This window comes from Phaseolus vulgaris, chromosome 1 (assembly GCF_051622355.1).
Source record: "Phaseolus vulgaris cultivar YP4 chromosome 1, ASM5162235v1, whole genome shotgun sequence".
Classification (NCBI taxonomy): domain Eukaryota; kingdom Viridiplantae; phylum Streptophyta; class Magnoliopsida; order Fabales; family Fabaceae; genus Phaseolus; species Phaseolus vulgaris.
The window spans coordinates 24,801,700-24,822,607 of record NC_143498.1 but is presented as its reverse complement, the minus strand read 5'-3'; the positions used below and the strand labels follow the sequence as shown (position 1 = coordinate 24,822,607).

Genomic DNA, 20,908 nt, shown 5'->3' with positions numbered 1-20,908 from the left:
ATGTAGATATTTAGGGACCATACTCAATACCATCAATTCATGAACATAAATATTTCTTGACCATAGTTGATGGCTATTTGAGGTACACATGGATTTTTCTTTTAAAACAAAAATCTAAAGTTGTTTAGATTTTGGAAAATTTTGTTATTTTTGTTCAAACACAATTTGAGACAACAATAAAAATAATAAGAAGTGATAATGTGACTGAATTTTTCATGAGTAATTTCTTTGTTAATAAAGAAATAGTACACCAAACATCATGTGTCAATACTCCACAACAAAATAGTATAGTTGAAAGGAAACATGGTCATTTATTAAATGTAGAAAGAGATCTCATGATACAATCTCATTTACCCAAAATTTATTGGTCATATTCTGTGATATATGTTGCCCATATTATAAACATGCTTCTTACACCTGTTTTAAACGGTTTTTCTCCTCATGAAATGCTTTACAAAACTGAAGCAGATTTTAATGGATTAAAGGTGTTTGGATCTTTATGTTATGCTAGCACTTTGTCAAATAGAAGAAAATTTGATCCAAGGGAATCAAAATGTGTTTTTACTGGTTTTAAAAGGGGGGAAAAGAATATATTTTGTTGAATATTCAATCAAGAGAAATTTTTGTGTCTAGGGATGTTGTCTTCTATGAACATGTTTTTCCATATCAAAAGGTTCAAGATACTAGCAATGAAACTAACAGTCTTAACATTCATGATCAAAGTTTTTTTTACTGAAGATCAACCTGTTTTGAGTCAGCCATCACAAGTCATTCATGCACCCTATGATAATGATGACAATAATAGTAATAATAATTGTGAATTAAACATTGACATTCCAAAAGATGTTTGTTCCCATATAGACCAAAACCTCAATGAAGATCATTACATAGAACAAAACTTTGAATCAGATCAGTCTATTTGAATGAGTACAAGAATAAAAAGATCACCTGAGTATCTAAAGAATTATCATTGTAATCTAAATGTTTACAATACATCTTCAAGAGTTAAATATCCTTTGAATTTTGTTTTGTCTTATAACAATTTATCACCTTCTTACACATCTTTTGTTATGTCTCTTTCTTGAGCCAAACACTTATTCTGAAGTTGTGAAACATGGTTCTTGGAGAAAAGCTATACAATGTGAGATATCTGCTTTAGAGTCAAATCAAACTTGGGAGACTGTTCTTCTGCCTAAGGACAAAGCTGTTGCAAATAGGTATTCAAAATAAAATATAAGGCTGATGGGACAGTTGAAAGGTATAAAGCAAGGCTAGTTGCAAAGGGATGCACACAAACAAAAGGCATTGACTACCTTGATACTTGCTCTCCAGTAGCAAAGGTGACCACCATAAGGTTGCTTCTTTCTCTAGCTTCTATCTATAATTGAGAATTGAAACAATTAGACATAAACAATGCCTTTTTACATTGAGAGTTGAAAGAAGATGTATACATGGTTGCTCCTCCTGGATTGACTTCTATTCAACTAGGACAAGTTTGTAAATTAAAAAAGGCTTTATATGGCCTAAACAAGCTAGCAGAGAGTGGTTTTCCAAACTATCATCTTTTTTGCTTTCTGCGGGATATACTCAATCTATGAATGATCATTCCTTGTTCATTGGCAGAAAATGATAAAGAAGATATCACTCGAATTAAACAAGCCTTGAATCAGATATTCAAGATTAAAGATCTTGGGGATTTTAGATATTTTCTTGGACTAGAATTAGAAAGAAGTAATAAAGGAATAATGGTGAATCAAAATAAATATGCATTGAAATTGTTAACATATACAGTTCTTTTAGCCTGCAAACCTGCACTGACTCCTATTGATAATCATGAAAAAATTTCTTCTACTGGAAGTGTTCCTTTCACAGATATTCAAGCCTACAGAAGATTGATTAGAAGACTTATGTATTTCACTAATACCCGACCTGACATAACATTTTTTGTGCAACAACTTTCTTAGTTTCTTTTTATACTGCAACGATTAGAATTATATATTAAAGGAACTTCAAGTCTTGGTTTATTTTTCTCTTCCAACACTTTTGATCATCTAAAAACCTTTTGTGATAGTTATTAGGGCACCTGCAGTGATTCAAGACAATCAGTGATTGGTTTTTAGTGTGTATATTGGGAATTCTCTCATATCCTGAAAATCAAAGAAGCAATGAACAATATCAAAGAGTTCTTGTGAAGCTGAATACATGGCAATGACTAACTTATCTTCTTCAAGATTTCAAAGTTCCTTTTGAGTAACCATCTCTTTTATATTGTGACAATGACTCAACAAGATATATTGTAATAAATCCAGTGTTTCACAAGCGTACGAAACATATAGATAGATTGTCACGTTGTTAGGGAAAAATTAAAAAAGGGTCTCATCCATTTGCTTCCCATTTCCACCACAGAGCAACTGGCTAACCTTTGTATAAAAGTTTTAAGTCCTCAATCTTTTAAGCGTATTTGTTCTGAGCTGAGTCTCATCAATATTTGCTCCCCAGCTTGAGGGATATTAAAGGATATGATACAAGAGTTATAGAAATATGTTAATATTAATTGTGTATTTCCTAATTCTTAGTTGTTTCTCTTTACATATGTGTATAACCTTTATTTTGTCTGTTCTGATTCTAGTATTTATTGATTGGCTTTTTGTTTTTCATTTTCTCTCTTTAGCTAGACCTACAATGAATGTACTGCTTGTATATATTTAGACCATTTGTTCTGATTTCAATTGAAGATTAGAAGAGATTTTCATTCTCATATATTTTGTCTTCCTTTTTCTCTTTTGTTAATATTTGTTCTATTTTATAATAATATGTTGTGGTAAATTTAATTTTAAACATAAAAAACTGAAAAGATAGAAAAAAAATGTTTGAGTTATTCTGCTATGTACATGTGTAATGGTTATCAATTTTAAATACAGTTAATTTATGAGAACCATAGACCATCTATAAAGAAAATTATTTTTTCAATCACCTTTTTTATCAGTAAAAATAAAACAGAAACTCGAATGTTGTAATTGTAATTAAATAAAAAAAGTAACTTTTTTCTAATTTTTAATATTTTATTACAATTTATTCTAATTATATTTGATTTAGTTTGACGGTTTTGAATGTTGGTTAGAATTTGATGTAGAGGTTCCATAACATCAAGAAAAAAATAGTTATTTCTTGTCTTTTCCGCATCACAAGCGACTCTTTTCCACTGTTTACGTTCTTACACTTCTCTGTGTTTGCCACGTGTCCGACCTCACCTCCTCTTCTTCTTAGTGATCCTCATTCTTCTCTTGTATTCTCAAAACTTATTTTTTTTCTCTCCAATTTCTTCTCATTGCACACACTGTTCATTTCATGCAGGCTTGTGAAGAGTATGCCATTGGTTTGATTTTTCTATGTTGGTGTAACATTTGTGATTTCATATTGTGTTACAACAATTGGTTGTCCTTGTTTATTTAATGATCTTGTGGGATGTATGAACAACTTGTTGAACTGAATCATTGATAGACCGACCAAAGCAATAAATGCTAAGGATCAAAGTTATTCCTCTGTGTAACAATATCAAGCAACAAGAGTGCTGCTGAGGAACATTACAGTGAAACTGAGAAACAAGGTTTTGAAGGTGAAGTGTTTTTGTTTGATCCTTTTGTTGATTGTCCTAGTTGTAGGAATTCATTGTTATAATGTTCTTTTCCTTTTCAAGGAATTGGAATTGGGATTGGGATTGGGATTGGGATGGGGAGGAGAAAATCTTGTTCTTGTCTTTTCACTTGTCTTTATAGTAGTTATCACGTTTCAAAAGGAAAAAAGTTATATATCTTTTAAGTTTAGAAATTTTTTATCTTTTAAACCATGGCAACATAACAGCGATGAGGAGACAATCAATAAATACGTGCGACATAATCAACATAGTTCAATGAAGCAGTTTATTTAACAGCAATTTTCTTGCAGTACTTCAATTAGTACTCATGCCAATTGTCTGGAAGTGAGATTTTTTTTTGTTCTTTTATCACACTTTCAGGGTGTTTTAGCTTCATTGTGATTTGAAGGAAAAAAATGTCGTTTAAGAAATCGAAATCAGCAACTGAAAGAACTCTATCTACTGCAGAAGAGCAGCTGAAGGTACTTGACATTCATCTGGCCTTATTTTATGAATGTGAAATGATAAATTTGATGCAATGTTATTGCACATTATTGCAGACTCTGATATTTATCTTCTATCCCAATGTTTGCATGTACTCTTGGTTTGTTAGACGATCAATAGGAATTTTGAAGTGGAAAATGATTTGATTTCCAATTTTGTCTTAGATTGTAGAAGTCAGAAAGATAATTGGTCCAATTGCTGACAAGTTCTCTGCTCTGCGTTCGGATGCATCAATTCTAAGATACCTTAGAGCGCGCAGTTATAATACTACGAAGGCTGCAAAGATGTTGAAAGTCACCATGAAATGGAGGTTGGAGTTCAAGCCTGAGAAGATTAAATGGGTGTGCACTAAATGTTTTTTTTTTATCTATCTTTTTCAATAAAGTAAAATACAATGTATTAGAGTTCAAAGCATGAAAGTTGGTCAAATATCCTAGTTTTCTAAATGCTTAGTATAAAAACTTAGGAACTTAGATAAATATAGCTCAAACCCAACTAAAATTCAATGTGCAGTTTTATATAGGTGAATTGACTGTAACTAGGATAGGTCTATCATTTTGTAATACTAATTGTCCATGCAATTGCAAACAGGTTATTTCTGTGGCTTTATCAGTATAATTCTCTCTAACTAAGATTTTATATTGTTCAGTCAATTACATAATAGAATTCCAAGGCGTGATTAGAATGTTTTAAATACTGATGATTTGCATACGGCTAACTAGATAACTGCAAATGAAAGACAATTGTCGTGTTTTTTCTTCTTCTACTTTTTATGCAATTAGGTTGATATTTCTCAAGAAGCTGAGAGAGGAAGGCTGTATAAAGCTGATTACTTGGACAAGCAAGGAAGGATTGTTTTTGTTATTAGACCTGGTATTCAGGTATTCTAAATAAATTGGAGTAAGCACAACATTCATTTTTGTTCTGCTACTACTTAAGCAGCTGAACCTTCTTGTTGTTTGAATCTCATTGTCAATATTATTGAAGTTTGAATAAATGGTTAATTTTAATCTCTAAAATTGTGATTTATTATCACTTCAATCCCTAGAATTAACAAAATTCAAAAAACATCTCTCCAAAACTGCAATCTCTCTCTGATTCTAGTCCAAAGACTTATGTGAACTAAATTACAGTTTCGGAGTTTTGTTTTTAGTTTTGTTAATGATGGAACTAGAGTAAATTACAATTTCAAGGACTAAATTGATCCTTTAGTCTTGAAGTTTCAATGCTTTTGACTAAGACTTCTTCATCTATCCAATTTAGAGTACAAACACTCCAATTGCGCAAATCAAGTACCTAATTTACTGTTTGGAGAATGCTATATGGAATCTAGGTTCCAATCAAGAGCAGATGGTTTGGCTCATTGATTTTCAAGGGTGGAATACAGCATGCTTGTCTATGAAGGTTGCACGAGACACTGCTCAAATCCTGCAGGCTCATTACCCTGAGAGGTTGGGCATTGCAATCTTTTACAATCCACCAAAAGTGTTTGAGTCATTTTGGACGGTATGACACTATAACATCACTGTCTACTTTTTATTGGGAAGGGAGGGATGAGGCTAGAATATGTAATGATATTCTACTACTGATTTGTTTGTGATTTGTCTCATTTGCTTGGATTTTTTCTCAACTTCGTTTTGTTTCTGTTGTAAAAACTTAAGATTCTACATGCAACTTGTTTCTTGAAAGAGAAGATAAACACATGTGGTTGATGAGAATTTGTATGTGTGTGTGCATAAATGTACTCAGTGTTTAGTCATATAATGTATCTCCGAGTTTGGAGATACTTTTGTTCCACTGTGCTGAATCATTAAATATGGGAGAATGTTACTCCAACTAGAGTGTAGTATTAGTTTAAAGTGAGTATTAGTTTAAAATTACTCGAGGCTGGAATTTTGTTTGTTGCTTTACTTTTTTGTTAAAATTTTCTCAATAACATGTCTTAAGTTCAGTATTCTTGTATTTGCTTCATGGTTTTCATGGTACCAGATGGTGAAACCATTTCTAGAACCCAAGACTCACAAAAAGGTGATATTTGTTTACCCTGATAACCCAAGAAGCTGCATGGTGATGGAGGAACACCTTGACATGGACAAGCTGGAATCCTATTTTGGTGGGAAAAATATAGTTGGATTCAACTTTGAAGCTTATGCTCGGAAAATGAAAGCAGATGAGAGTAACATGTCTGGTGTTTATGATTCATGTTGTTCATCATCGCCCGGACTTTTAGACTCGAAATTTCGGGAATCAGTGCAGTCAGTAACCAGTCCTTTTGTGGATGAAGCATCTAGTGACCAAGCAATTTGTTCAAACTTGGAAGAAATGGATGGTAGTACACATGGAAAGATGGCTTGCTCCCAGCATTAATCCAATAAGGTTAATGAACCAAAAAACAGAAGAAGGGCTGAACCGGAAGAAAACTAGGATTATATGTGAACAGAGAATATAACTTATAACTTTTATTTCACTGTTACTTTTCAGATAAGAATATAGTCTATGTAAATAGTCTTACAATAAACTTTTCAAATTCTACATTCTTTCTCATCATAGCTATACTATAAATTACATTTAAAATCACAATATAAATGACATTCAAAACTATGATTAAAGCTAATAATTATTGACCATTCAAATTTCTAAGTAAAATTGATGACGGCTTTGAGTTTAATGCTAACAAATTCCTCCCTTAAACTCAAACCTTTCATATTCTTCATTCATATTGTTTTTCTGATCGTCATTCCAATATTTTCCCAACAGTCACCACACTTTTATGGATTAAAAGCAACTACGGTCTTTTTTACTGCACCAACCCATGCAGAGTTCTGGATTGAAATACTTTTAGTCTCCCAAGAAAAATCTTTTGCAAGACTGTGGCTTCAATGAGCTTGGAACATAATGATTAGACCATATATCCCTTTCAGATGATGCCTTGACAGCACCCTAGAGTCATACTATCTGAAGTATTATTTCTTACACTCTCATCAACAATAACAAAAGATGGAAGATACTTGTCATGGACTTTTGGTTATGCCCTTAGCTTCTTGATAGGTTCAAGGGCATTTGTATAATGGGCTTCTAATTTGGATTGTAATTCATTCACCTTTTCTTTTTGTGCCAAAAGTAACAAATGGAGTTCTTCAACTTGATTGACTCTACTTTCTTTGTCTTTCTCCATATCAATATATTTTTCTTCCAAATTTGTAAACCTTCTTTCCAGGTTACCAAATTCTGCATCAACACTCTCCAATTGAGATAGCAGGACACTCCTTTCATTTAGAAGATTTTGTTTTTCATTATTTAGTAAATTGCAAATTCTTCCAAACTACTTGATTTTTCCCTTAAATCTTCAAGCTCAATTTTTTCTTCACAAAAGGACTTCTTCGGCAATGTACTCTTTAAGTTGAGTTTGAACATTCGATTCTTAGCCATCTCCATATTTGCAAGCACTTGTCCATTTTTGTCCTTCAAGTGCAAAATTCGGTCTTTCATGAAAACCGAATAACCTTTCTCCAACAATTGTCCCATACTAAGAATATTATTCTTCAGATCAGGTACATAATAAACATCCTCCATAGTGCATTCTTTTTCGTCCTTTTTGGAAAAAACATATTTTCCCCCGACCTTTGATTGAAACTTTTGTTGAGTCTCCAAAAGACACATGTCCATCTTCTATCTCTTGTATATCAAGAAATAGGTGTTTGTGCCCATATCTAGATACCATATCATGTCATTATCTAGAGTGACGTCTTCATTGACCATCATGAGAATTCCTTCATCTTTTGTCTCATCTTCCTCCAGTACATTTGCATTCTCTTCCACTCTTTTCTTGGCATAACATTCCTTTGCATAGTGTCCATATTTACCGCAATTGTAACATTCAACATTTGAACGATGTGAACGACCACCACGACCTCGTCCATGCCAGTTTTCTTGGTTCATTTGTCCCCTTTCTTCATTGTTGTTTCCATGACCACGACCTCCGTTGTGATAAAAAACCGTGACCTCCGCATCCATGTCCTCTCCCTCGGTTATGTTGCACATACATCACCTTGTCTTCTTTGATGGTCATCTTTGTTTGTAAGGCTTCATCCAAGACTTTTTGTTTCTTTTTCTTCTTTCGTTGTTCATGTGCTTCAAGAGAACCCGTGAGATCATCAATGGTCATCTCTTCCAAATTTCTTGACTCCTCGATTGTACATACAACATTTTCAAAGTCATCGGTCAATGACCAAAGAATCTTCTCCATGACCCTTGCATCCGTGAGAATTTCTCCATTGCGTTTAAGTTGATTGGCTACCGTTTGCACATAAGTGATGTAACTAGATACATCTTCTGAATTCTTCATCTTCATGGCTTTCAACTCACCTTGTAGAGTTTGAATACGTATTTGTACAAAGCTGCCTTATCTTTTGATCGTGTCTCTTTCAACACTTTATTTTGGGTCTTCGAGTAACCAGTAGTATTTTCTGGTTCTTCAAAACCTTCTTGAACCACCTCCCAAGAATCTTAAGATTCCATAAGGACTTTCATTTGGACGCTCCAATTGTCATAATTGACCATCTTTGTTAATTGAGGAAGTGACATATGATTGGTTATATTGACCATAGCTCTGGTACCAATTTGTGAACAGAGAATATAAGGATAGAAGTCTATGTAAATAGTCTTACAATAAACTTTTCAAATTTTACATTCTCTCATCAAAGCAATACTACAAATATTTAAAATCACAATATAAATGACTAATAATTATTCACCATTTAAATTTTTAAATAAAACTGATGAAGACTTTGAGTTTAATGCTATACTCATTCAAAGTACAAAATCACTGAACTTCAATCAGTATGTACTATAGTTTTGAAAGTGTCATCTGAACCATTACTCACTCAACCAAAGCCACGTGTGGCCCATTGTCCATAGCAGCAGACACCAATACATGGATCCATATATCACTCAAAAAGATACAAGTTTGAGTTGGCTCTTATGACATGATAATGTCAACAACATTAAAGAAATAGAATTTTCAGATTTTTTTCATATTACTTCTTCCCTCTCTCCCTCAGATTCTCTATCTTTGTGTGTGTTGTGGTGGGGTTTTGATAGGGTGTGTTTCAGTGATTGTTATTGATATTTGTTCAATGTCAAGCTATGATGAGAAACACCACCTACCAGTCTTTCATGTACTAAGGGCCAATCCAGGCCCTATCTGTGTTCACAAAAGTGGATTTTCCTTTAAACATGAAAAATTAGTAGAGATGAAGCATTTTCCATTTTAATGTGTTTGTTAGTTCATGATGAGGTGTGAAGGTGCTGGAGTTGCATCATCAGATCAGCATTTTAAACCAGGCTAGCTAATGGTTGTGACTTTACAGAAAGGAAAGCACATGACTCTTGCAGGGAAACATCTAACTTAAGAATTAATCATACTAAATAATTACCACTCAGATTCTAAATTTCTAATACAAATTACCCTCAAGTTTTGCATTAGCAGAAATTAAAGATAGAGAGTGAGAAAAAAAGGGAAAAAAGTTGCTTATCTTTTGATCCTTTCTCTAACTGTCTAAGCATAATTTACAGACAAAAAGTGAGTTCTTTAGTTCTGTAGATGGGTAGGTATCTTCATCTTATATTATATTCTTTAAGGAAAACAAGGACATTCATGTTAAGTATAAAATTGTAAATAGGTGAATTCTAAAAATGAATATTTCACTTGCAGTTTACTCTCTACACATTTTATAAGGTAAAATTCAAAAAATATGTTCCGTCAAAAAGAAAAACCCATTGGATGAAAATTTTAAAAAACACTAACAATACATGAAGATTAACTTTTAAATAATTTTGTGGACAAATGAAGATTAATTTTTTTGTTAAATCTAAGAAACTAAATTTTTTAAAAACTATTCTGGTTGTAATTATTTAAAAAACAATTCTGATTATAATTAGTTATTATAGTAATAATCAATTATACATAAAATTATTTATTAAAATATCACTGTGCATTAAAATAATTACCCTTAAATACTGCTTAATTACTCAGTCATTCAATCTATATATATATATATATATATATATATATAGTAATGCAACTTTAATATTTTTCTCTTTTAAATGACTTTCATCACCCTTTTGTGCGAGTCTATGACTCCAATAAATTAACATAAAACTTCAGTTGCCGGCTAAAATCAGGAATCAAATTTAGAAGAATTATTATAAAAAAGTGTGTTTGGTGATCACCACACCACTAATCTGAGAAAACACGCAGACAAAAAAGCACGTTTTATGGAATAAATAATAATAATAATAATAAACTTGTGTCATCGAGGATGCAATGATTATACCAACATTCATCTTCAATTCTTTACATTTTTAATTTGATTTATAAATTATATTTTATGAGAAGAGGTGATTATAGTATTTAAGCACGTCAGTGTTTACAAAATTTGGGTACGGAAAATACTTGTACAACACTTTACTCTTAAGAAATATTAATTAAAAAAAAACTAAAAGTTTATTGAGCATTAGGAAATTTTAATGTATTCAATCTTACAATACAAAGTTTATAAGATAAAGTGTATATACCCTTATTTTTAATTAATATGAATTTTAAATAGCTTTTTAATTAATATAGATTTTAAAATAATTTCATATTATATTATATAATAAATTTTGAGTCTAATTTAATATTATAACATCAATTTATAAAATAAAATTTATACTCATTTATATATAATTTATTATATATAATATTAAACAAATAAAATTTATACTCATTTATATATATATAATATTATATATAATATTAAACTCAATAAATTTAGCGAGAAAATAGAACTATCATAATTTGTATAGAAGAAATAAAAATAGTCATATTAAACTTAATGAAAAGAATTAAAACTTTTTATTGTGATAAATTAAAATTATAATTTCTATCAATAGTGTTCTCGTTGGTTTATTTTTCGAAAAATTTTGGTTTTCTATTCCTTCTTCTTTTTTTTAATTTCTTTTCCAAAATCTTGTTCTCCTCTTTCTAATTTTTGCTTTCCTTTATACTCTTTTACTTAGTTCCTCGATTTCATGTTCTTGTCAAGGATTTTTCTCACCCATGTTGTCCACCCCACCCTATTTTTTCTCTCTTTCTCTTTTCACAAATTAACTTCTTAGCGAGTGCCTTCTTGTCTTGCCTAACACTTTCGTAATCTAATTTTGACCAGTCAAACTAACGTGGCCTGCCAGGCCAACATCCAAGTTGTAACCCTTCAGTTGTTGACTAGGTCAGAAATTTGATTGTGGGGATCGACATTTTTACTGAGACCATTCGAACAACACATAACCCCCCAACCTCTAGCCGAGCTGGGCGAAGAGGCTTATGCGTACTGAATACGGCTACCTGCATTAAAGCGAGTTGCATTTCCATAGAAATGTCGTACGACCAACTCGGTCAGATCATTGGGTTCGGCGAGTGGCGTTTCCACATAAATGTCTTTTGACCAACTCAACGTCATTGAGTTCGACGAGTGTTGTTTCCATAAAATTGTCGTTCGACCAACTCAGTCCAATCATTGGGTTCGACGAGTGGCGTTTCCGTAGAAATGTCCTTCGACCAACTCAGCCCAATCATGGTGGTTCGGTGAGCTGTTTATCCGTAGAGAAATTTTAAAGTAACTAGCTCGAACCGATCATGGAGGTTTGGTGAGCTGTTTTTCCATAGATAAATTTTAAAGTAACTAGCTCAGATCGATCATGGAGGTTCGGTGAGCTGTTTTTCTATAGAGAATTTTGAAGTAACTAGCTCAGACTGATCATGGAAGTTCGGTAAGTTGTTTATATGTAGAGAAATTTTAAAATAACTAGTTTGGATCGATCATGGAGGTTTGGTGAGCTATTTTTCCTTAGAGAAATTTTAAAGTAACTAGCTCAGACCGATCATGGAGGTTCGGTGAGCTATTTTTCCATAGAGAAATTTTAAAGTAACTAGCTTAGACCGATCATGGAAGTTCGGTGAGTTGTTGATATGTAGAGAATTTTTTAAAGTAACTAACTCAGACCGCTCATTGGGTTCGGCGAGTGACGTTTATGTAGAAATGTTGAATAACTAGCTCGGCACATGACATGGCATAACGACAATAACAAAGTTTCATATTTGTGTAATGTGAAACCATTTTAAGGGGAATGTTAGGATCCTTGGGGCTACACATCGATAAGAGTGTTCCTTGGGCCACCCATCACAGACTTTCTCATTCTTCTCTTTTGTCCACATAACCAATTTTATTTTTTACCACAATCTTTACTATTAATTCTCAATATGGTAACAAATAACAAATCAAAAATAAAGAGAGGATATTGATAAAGAATGGGAATGCATTAAAAGGATCACTAGGTGAATTGATAATGTTATCTATAAAGAAATTTTACTTTTGTCGTCAAAATAATCCATTCACACCTCACACAACTCCGTTGTCATGTCCTCTGGCCTTTGCGAGCAAGGGATCTTGCGTGAGGCACGGGTACTCCAACATCCGACAATCGAAAATGAGTTCTGACATGGAAGATTCTGTTCAGTACCAACTGTGCAAGAGGTTATGGGTTTTTTGTCCTAGATCGTGGTTTTTGAGGTAGGGGCATAGGTCATCCAACAATGGATACTCTAAACAGTTTTCCAGCAGATCCATGTTGAACCTCGACGGTAGCCTCCTTATGTGGATCCGTCGATTCTTGCATTTTACCTCTTCCCATGCTGCCAACTTCCACAACACAGTATCATTAACAATGTCCATGCGCTTCCTTTCAACATCCCCATTTCTCTCTCTCAATTCATCCAACTCTGATGGAAACCTAATCAAACCATGTCAATGTCGTTACAACAAGTTACAGACTGGTGATTCATTGGAACTCGAATCACATGTTTCTTCTTTTATCAGATTTCTTTCATTTTCACCTTACCATGCCACACTACCCCTCTCTATTGTTTGGTATATACTTGTGACTAGTTTCTTTGTGGTTGGCAAAATCAATTTTACCTGCCTCATTGTGGGCATCAAATATTCTCGTCGGTTTATCATTCAAAGAATCTCGATTTTCTATCCTTTCTTCTTCTTTCTTAACCTCTCCTGTTTGCCCTCTTCTCCTCCAAAATGTCGTCCTCCTCTTCCTTGTTTCCGTTGTCCTTTATACTCTTTTAGCTAGCCCCTCGATTCCATATTCTCGTCCAAGACTTTGCATATTCTCACCCATGTTATCCACCTCGCCTTATTTGTTTTTTCTCTTTCTCTTTCCACAAATAACAGAGTGTCTTCGTGCTTTGCTTGACACTTTCTTAATCTAATTTTGACCAGTCAAACTGATGTGGCCTGTCAGACCAACATCCGAGTTGTAATCCTTCAGTTGATGACTGGATAAAATTTTTGACTTTGATTGTGAAGATCAACAATTTTACCAATTTCATTAAGACAACACACAAATAGTATTCATTTAATGTTGATAGTACTAAATACTTTTATAAGAAAGAAAAAAAATGAAAAATTGAATCTTCCATGAATTACTAACCGTGTTTTTGTTTCTATAGAAACATTCTTTACCCTTACGGATTTTATAAACGAAAATACGAAAACGAATTAGAAACACGAAAAAACAAGATCAATCATAAATTAAAAAAATTCTTCCAAAAACAAGCAATATGTGAAGAAAATTTTATATATTGATTATGAAATTATAATCAATTATCTATGTAAATAATAATAAAATATTTATAGTATTATCAATTATATCGAAAGTTTACGTATTTTTATAAATTATAATTATTAATAATTTTTTAATAATTATATTGCTGATATGCATTCTATATTATAATAAAATAAAAATAGTAAAATAATAAATAAAATAATTTAATATTTTATTAATGTATACTTTATATTATAGAAATAAATAATTAAAATAAAAAAGTTCAAATAATAATTAAAATTAATTAGTTTAAATTTATTTATTTAATATAATTTTATTTTAATTGTAACTTTTTTATTCATTTTGATTTTGATTTTAAATTTATTTTAAATCTAATTTCTGTTTTAAAAACTATTTTTTATTATCTTAGAATAATATTTTAAAAACTTTTTTTTTTCAATATATTAATATATAAAAGAATTATTATATCAATCTAATTGATTTCACATTTATATTTTATTTTCTATTCTCTATTCCTTTATTAGAAAACTTAACTTTCTAATTTCTTTTTTCTTCCTCTTCCAAACAAAGCAACTAAAGTAAGAATGTCCTACCATTTACTCTTTTTTTTTTTTATACATTTCACCATAACAAGATAGCATGACAGTGAGAAAGGTTCTTTGGAGAAAGCAACATAGGAAAAAAAAAAATTAGTTGCAATAATGTAATGATAGCTTTCTTTATCCTTTTCTTTTTTTTTTCTCCTTTTTTTCTTCTTCTCCTTCTCCTTCAATCTTCCCCTTTCTCTTCTTTTGGTGCCGCCCCACACTCTCTTTGTCAAACCATCAAATACACATAGCCAATACCATAACACACACATTCAGTTCCTCCTCATAGCTCCTGTTGCCAATGTTTTGCCCCATAGAGTAAACAAAAGAAGGAACATTGACAAGCACAGGATTCTCAATTACCCTTTGTTTTCTTTTGTTTCCACAATAATATAAGGTGAGTCATTTTTCTCCAACATTTATTTTTTTTCATACCCTTTTTCTCCTTTATTTGGCTACGTTATGCTGTGATCACCCCATAATTTTTCCTAAATTTCTGGGGTTTTCAGGCTTGGATTGATCTGTTGGATTGTTTTGATTCATGCTGAGGTACGTTTAAGTTTGAATTATGATAAATTTCCAATTTTTTTCCCCTTTTTTTGAGGGAACTGGTGCTGGTGGGTCACTGGATCTTATCTGGGTACCTTTTTTGTTTGTTCATGCTTTGATCAATCAAAACAGGTTTTAATTAGGGGGAGAGTTGTCAAAGGAAAGAAACAGAGAGGGGAAGATGGGATCAGAAATTGCAATCAAAATAAGGAAAGTTGTTGTAATTTCAATCAGAGGTGGTTTCAGATCAGCTTGCAACCATCCATTCCTTTTGGGGTTTTTCTGTTTCTTGCTTTTGTTGTACAGATCTTTTCCTTTTCTGTTTTCTGTTTTGGTCTCTGCTTCTCCTGTTTTGGTCTGCACTGCTATTCTGCTTGGGACCCTTCTCAGTTTTGGGCAGCCAAATGTGCCTGAAGTTGAAAAGGAAGAGAAAGTTACTCATGGCTTTTCATCCTTCCAAGCTGGGTTTTCGGAAGGGGACAGTGTTTTCTCTGACAGAGATGAGAGCTACTTTGTGAAGGGGTATTCAGAAAATAAGAGTGACGTGGAAGAGAGGGGCATTGAGGAAGCAAGTTTGGTTACTGAGAGGGATAATAGGACAGAAGAAGATCAAGACTTGCATTCTGAATTGCCCCCAGATGATGAAAACTTGCTGGATATTCAGCCTGAAAAGCGAAAAACAGGGGAAAGGGAATTTCACAGTTTTGAGTTGGGAAAGAATAAGGAAATTTATGAAGAGAACCTGACTTCTGAAGCTGTTTCAAGTGACGATGAAGCTATTGAGAAGCAATATGTCTTGGTTCAGAAAGTGGATGATGATATTCTTGAATTTGAAAATGAGAAACGTCCGAGAGATCAAGTGGACTTTTCTGCTAGCTCATCCTGGAAACAGGTGGAAAATGATGAGGATGATGATGATAATGTCTCAGTGGAGTCAGGTTCTGATGGGGCTGAGAGCTCTTCACCAGATGCTTCCATGGCTGATATCATTCCAATGCTTGATGAACTCCACCCACTACTAGACCTAGGTGCTCCACAACCAGCTCATGTGTCCCGTGATGGTTCTGATGCTGCATCTGAGAAGTCCCAGAATAGTGATGATGACAGTGTCGAATCAGATGATGATACTGAAAACCCCGGAGATGTGGAAGATGATGGTATTGATGAACCCGATGATGAAGAGGAAGAAGCTACAGGTGGCAAAGAGGATGAAAGTAAATCTGCTATTAAATGGACAGAGGATGACCAAAAGAATCTCATGGATCTGGGAAATTTAGAGCTGGAAAGGAATACACGGTTGGAGAATCTTATTGCCAGGAGAAGAGCAAGGAGATTGGTGCCTGAGAAGAATCTAATAGACTTAGACTTTGCTGATATTCCCAGTAATGTTGCACCTATTGCTACGACCAGACATAATCCATTTGATTTTCCTGATGACTCCTTTGCTGCCATGGGATTACCACCCATTCCTGGATCTGCTCCTTCTATTCTACAGCCTAGACGAAACCCTTTTGATATTCCCTACGACTCAAATGAAGAAAAACCCAATCTTAAGGGGGACAGTTTTCAACAAGAGTTTACAGCGTTTCATCAAAAAGATGCCCTTTTTCGGCGGCATGAAAGTTTCAGCATGGGACCTTCAGTACTGGGGTTATCCAGGCAAGAGAGGTATGATTGGAAACCTATCTTTGTATCTGAAAGGATGGCTTCAGAGGGAACAAGCTATTCTTCATTTCACAGGCAATCAAGTGAAGTAAGTGATTCAAAGTTGAGCTCTGTTCCAGATACTGAATCTTTGAGTTCAATTGATCAAGATGATAGGAAATTCAGTGAGCAGGACTTGTCTCAAGAAACTGAATTGGTATCTAACATGGATCATGCTTCTGATGCTGTTGAACATGGAAGCCAAACCTCTGAAGAAAATGATTCTGTGGAGATTATACAAGTTGAGGAGAACAATGTTCGCCATGATGAAGTTGAGATAGTGTTGGGTGGGGTGGAAAATCCTTCTGAGATGGTATTTTATCCTGAAACAAGAGAGGTTGAAATCCATGAACAATTTAATGCAGGGGAAACACATTTGAGAAGAGAATCAAGTGACGAGGAGAGCGGCAGCCGCAGCAGCAGATCAAGCCATTCTTCACTATCAGAAGTAATTGACAGCATATCAGATGAGAAAATAGAGAGTTTGCAAGAAGGAGAGGATCATGCCTCTGAAACTGGAATTTCAACACAAGCTTCAGTGCATGAATCAAACTTGCAGCATGTTAGTAGTGGTGAAGTGGAAGATAGTCACCATGTAGACCCTGTTTATGATTCTAGTCCCCTGGCTTCTGAAACGCTCCAATCATTTCCTTCACTATCTTCTCACGATTCTGCTTTGGAGTTTTCGGAGAGGGCAATGCCTCCTGCTTCAGTAGAAACTGCTAAGGTGGCTGATAAGGAGTCGGATGTGCATGATCACAGACATGAAAGTAATACTTCTGGTCATGATAAAACTCAAGCAGCCTCTTCTGAACTTCACGTGGAAGCCCAAAGTGAATTGAGGTCTGAGAAATCTGAAGATGTGTATAATGTTGCGGCATATGAGTTATCTGCAGCTAATGGATCCAGAGTGGCTGAGCCACATGTTATCACTGTTTCTGTGGATTCAAATTTGTCTTCAGATGTGGGATCAATTTCCGATGTGATTAATTCAGGCTTAGTTCATGGTCAGGATCTAGCCGACAACATACATGGTGATTCTGAAATTCTTCACCAAGACAATATAAATTCTGTAGATTCAAATTCTGAAAAGTCACATCTATCAGATATTGAATCTCTGGAGGAAAGTGCACTGCCCAACGAACTATCAAGATATTATAGTGCAAATGTGTCTACGTTAGTCCAAGATGCAGATGAAATGTTGGATTCTGTGGCTTCTGATTCCCACCATATATCTTCTGATGGTTCCTTTATGCCTGCCCTACAGCATTTGCAACTTTCAGCGGCAGCAGGGCCTGCACCAGTGGATCATCCTAGTCCACCTTCTGAAGAAAGTGAACATACAGAAAAGTTTTCATTAAATAAAGATGGCATAAGTCAGATTCAGCAGGATAAAGTCTTGTCAAGTTCCGTGCAGCAAGGTGAAGCCGATATCTACCAAGATTTGGATAAGAATATGGTTGCTTTCACTTCTGACAGTCAACATGAAAGTGATGAGAAGCCTCCCTCTAACATGGAGAAACGTCTGTCAAGCTCCGATAAATCAGTGGTTCAACAATCTTTCAGTGATCATGATGAAAGTCAGGTAAGTCACATGACAATGTCTGCATCCATTAATCTAAATAATTCATCCTCCAAACTTCTTTTTCTTTTAAGGGTCTATTTGTTTATCAAGGAAAATTACTTGATGATGTCCTTAAAGGAAATAGTGGTATTGTTTGATTTTAATTTTGAAGGCATGCTATTGATAATATTCTCAATGCTTACGAAATCCATAAGGGATTTGGAATTCTATTTATCTCTACTTGCCGTTAAATCATAGGATTGTTTCTCGGGCAGTAACTGCTTACTTCCTATAACATCTGCATCCCAAAGAAACACATTTTTTCTATATTACAGATTCTCCATTTTGGGGGGAGAAAAGTATCTTATCTTTTTAACATGTATTCAGAATCTACACATTGCATTGATGCCCTATCATGACTTTGGTAGGATATAAACAAGCAGTTATTTTGAACCCTAATGGGTAACGTATATAAAAAAGACCTGTTATACTTTTTACATTTCAATTAATTTGATGTGCATGTCCTTTGCAGAAAAAAAAAATGGTAATAAAGTATTGTTCATTCTCAATAAAGCTACGAAAAAAAATTGTATTAATCGATGTTTTCTCTTTTTTTTATCCCATTGAGATATTGAATATGGTAGAGTTAGCTATTTTTTTTCATTCAAATTTAAAGAATGGACAATTGAATATCCTTCAAATAAGTAAATAAATCCCAAACATATAAAATGCAATTACCGTTCAATTTTTCCTTTTCTTTGATACCCAGAAGTCAGAAGAGAACAAGATATTTTTCTCTCTCTAAATTTCATTGGTTTTGAGCATGCCTCATATTCTCATTACCTACAATTTCATATTAACTTGTGGCTTTTCCAGTTTTCCTGATCTTTTGTTGTATTATCTTGAAAAACTCAATTCCCATCTCCAAACTGAGACTGCTAATCCTTGTAGGCCGAGATCATGTTACTTTTATTTGGATAGTTTGGCATATCGGATTAGTTGTTCTTTTAATTTGTTAGGGATGACACGAATTTTTAGTTTCTGCTCCGCCAAACAGAAGAAAAGCACTTCTATAGGAATTTTGTAGAATGATGACGCATGCAAATAGATGTCAAACAATAGGATGGTTAGTAAGAATATATATACAACTGAGAATGTTTTCTTTCCAAGTTGTAACTGTTTGAATTATGTATTATTTGACTATTTCTGCAAACACGATTGATTTATGTGAATAACTTGTTCTGTCATTTTGACCTATTTTTATCTGAAGGTCATACCAGCTCTGCTGGCATTGGGTTTGTTCCATAAAAAGTGTGGTTATGGATTTAAGACTCTAGATTAGCTGGTAAACTGATCATATTTTCTTTAACATTCTGCAGAGCTCTTATGCTATCCAGGTTGAATCAGCACAGAGCTTTGGCAGATCCAATGATGAAACTGGAGAGTTGCATGATTCGACTGACAAATTTCAACCAAGCATTTCTTCTGTGACCTCAGAAAAATCTCAGAGCCCTGAATTCGGGGCACCCTCTGGTGAAGTGGATTTGGAAATTGATAGGCATGGAGCAGTTGAAAATGAATCCAAAGTGCTAGAAACTGCACTTGCTTCAGAAGAGAGCATGTCTCAGGTTACTGAAGAAAATAGCAATGACTTTGATGATATGAAGGAAATTGACGAAGGATTCTTGTCAGAATTGGACACTGTTGGAGACTTTAGTGTCAATGATGCTGGTGTATCATTTCATACTGACATTGAACATGAGAAAACTAGAGATTCTCAAGTTTTTTCACTCCCTAAGTATGTAAAGATAGAAGAGGTTGAACAGGGCATCCCAGTTCTTGAAGCAAGATCACTTGAAGATGTTAACATGGCTTTTAAGCAACTTCAAGAAGGAGTGGATGTTAAAGAAGTTATACTTCCAAGTACTATTGAGGATCAGCATGCTAGTGAAGAATCTAAAGATCATCTGGAGGTGAATTCAGACCTTCAGGTTGTTGAAGCCAGATCTCTGGAAGATATTAACATTGCTTTAAAGAAAGCCTCTAAAGGTAATAAAGAGGAGCTTCCTAATTCCTTGGATTTGAAAGCTACTTCAGTCGAAGTTGAAGGAAATGAAGTTGGGTCATCAAAGGTGAATGAATTCTTGGATGTAGCATCCAGTTCTGAAGAAACAAGCAGAACTATGGCAGATAAATCGGAAAATGTACCCAACAGTAGCTCCAGTGACAAGGCAAAATCTCACAGTCGGAAATCTACTTCCAGTTCCAGCTCAAGCTCAAGCTCGAGCGATTCTGATTGATATGGTGAGGCCACTTTGAGCACTGAAGAAAGAATTGTAAGTTTCTCATTTATGTTTTAGTTATTTTTCCTTCAGTGATGGGAATTTACCAATCAACTCTTGGCTAATGGTAGTCAGGTCAGGTTTCGTAAATTTTGTTGGATTGGTTTCTTCAAGAATGAGTTTTTGGTTTTATTTCTTGAAGCGTGCAGTTTTTTTGTTCAATTTTATCCCGAGTGTGAGCAATTTGGCATATTCAGGGTGAGTGTTTATTTCCAACAGGTGCACATTGTGTAGTCCAAAAAGAAAAGAAAGAGAAATTGGATTATTGTACATTATACTTTGATTGTAGAAATGGTGACTGGATTTTGTTTATTTGTATACATCAATCTGTGTTTCTGTTTTTCTTTTA

General features: G+C 33.9%; 2 protein-coding genes across 2 annotated transcripts; both read left to right on the top strand.

Annotated features, from left to right (window-relative positions):
* Positions 1-3,286: 3,286 nt before the first annotated feature.
* On the top strand, positions 3,287-6,718 carry LOC137813767 (uncharacterized). The gene is made up of 7 exons (XM_068616186.2): positions 3,287-3,365; positions 3,502-3,616; positions 4,016-4,116; positions 4,303-4,479; positions 4,921-5,019; positions 5,402-5,644; positions 6,128-6,718. The coding sequence occupies exons 3-7, from the start codon at positions 4,051-4,053 to the stop codon at positions 6,503-6,505; spliced, it is 963 nt and encodes a 320-aa protein (XP_068472287.1). The 5' UTR covers positions 3,287-3,365; positions 3,502-3,616; positions 4,016-4,050; the 3' UTR covers positions 6,506-6,718.
* Positions 6,719-14,436: 7,718 nt separating this feature from the next.
* Positions 14,437-20,908, top strand: LOC137813766 (cardiomyopathy-associated protein). The gene is made up of 4 exons (XM_068616185.2): positions 14,437-14,797; positions 14,910-14,949; positions 15,082-18,238; positions 19,597-20,908. Exons 3-4 carry the CDS (start codon positions 15,131-15,133, stop codon positions 20,515-20,517), a joined length of 4,029 nt encoding a protein of 1,342 aa, XP_068472286.1. The 5' UTR covers positions 14,437-14,797; positions 14,910-14,949; positions 15,082-15,130; the 3' UTR covers positions 20,518-20,908.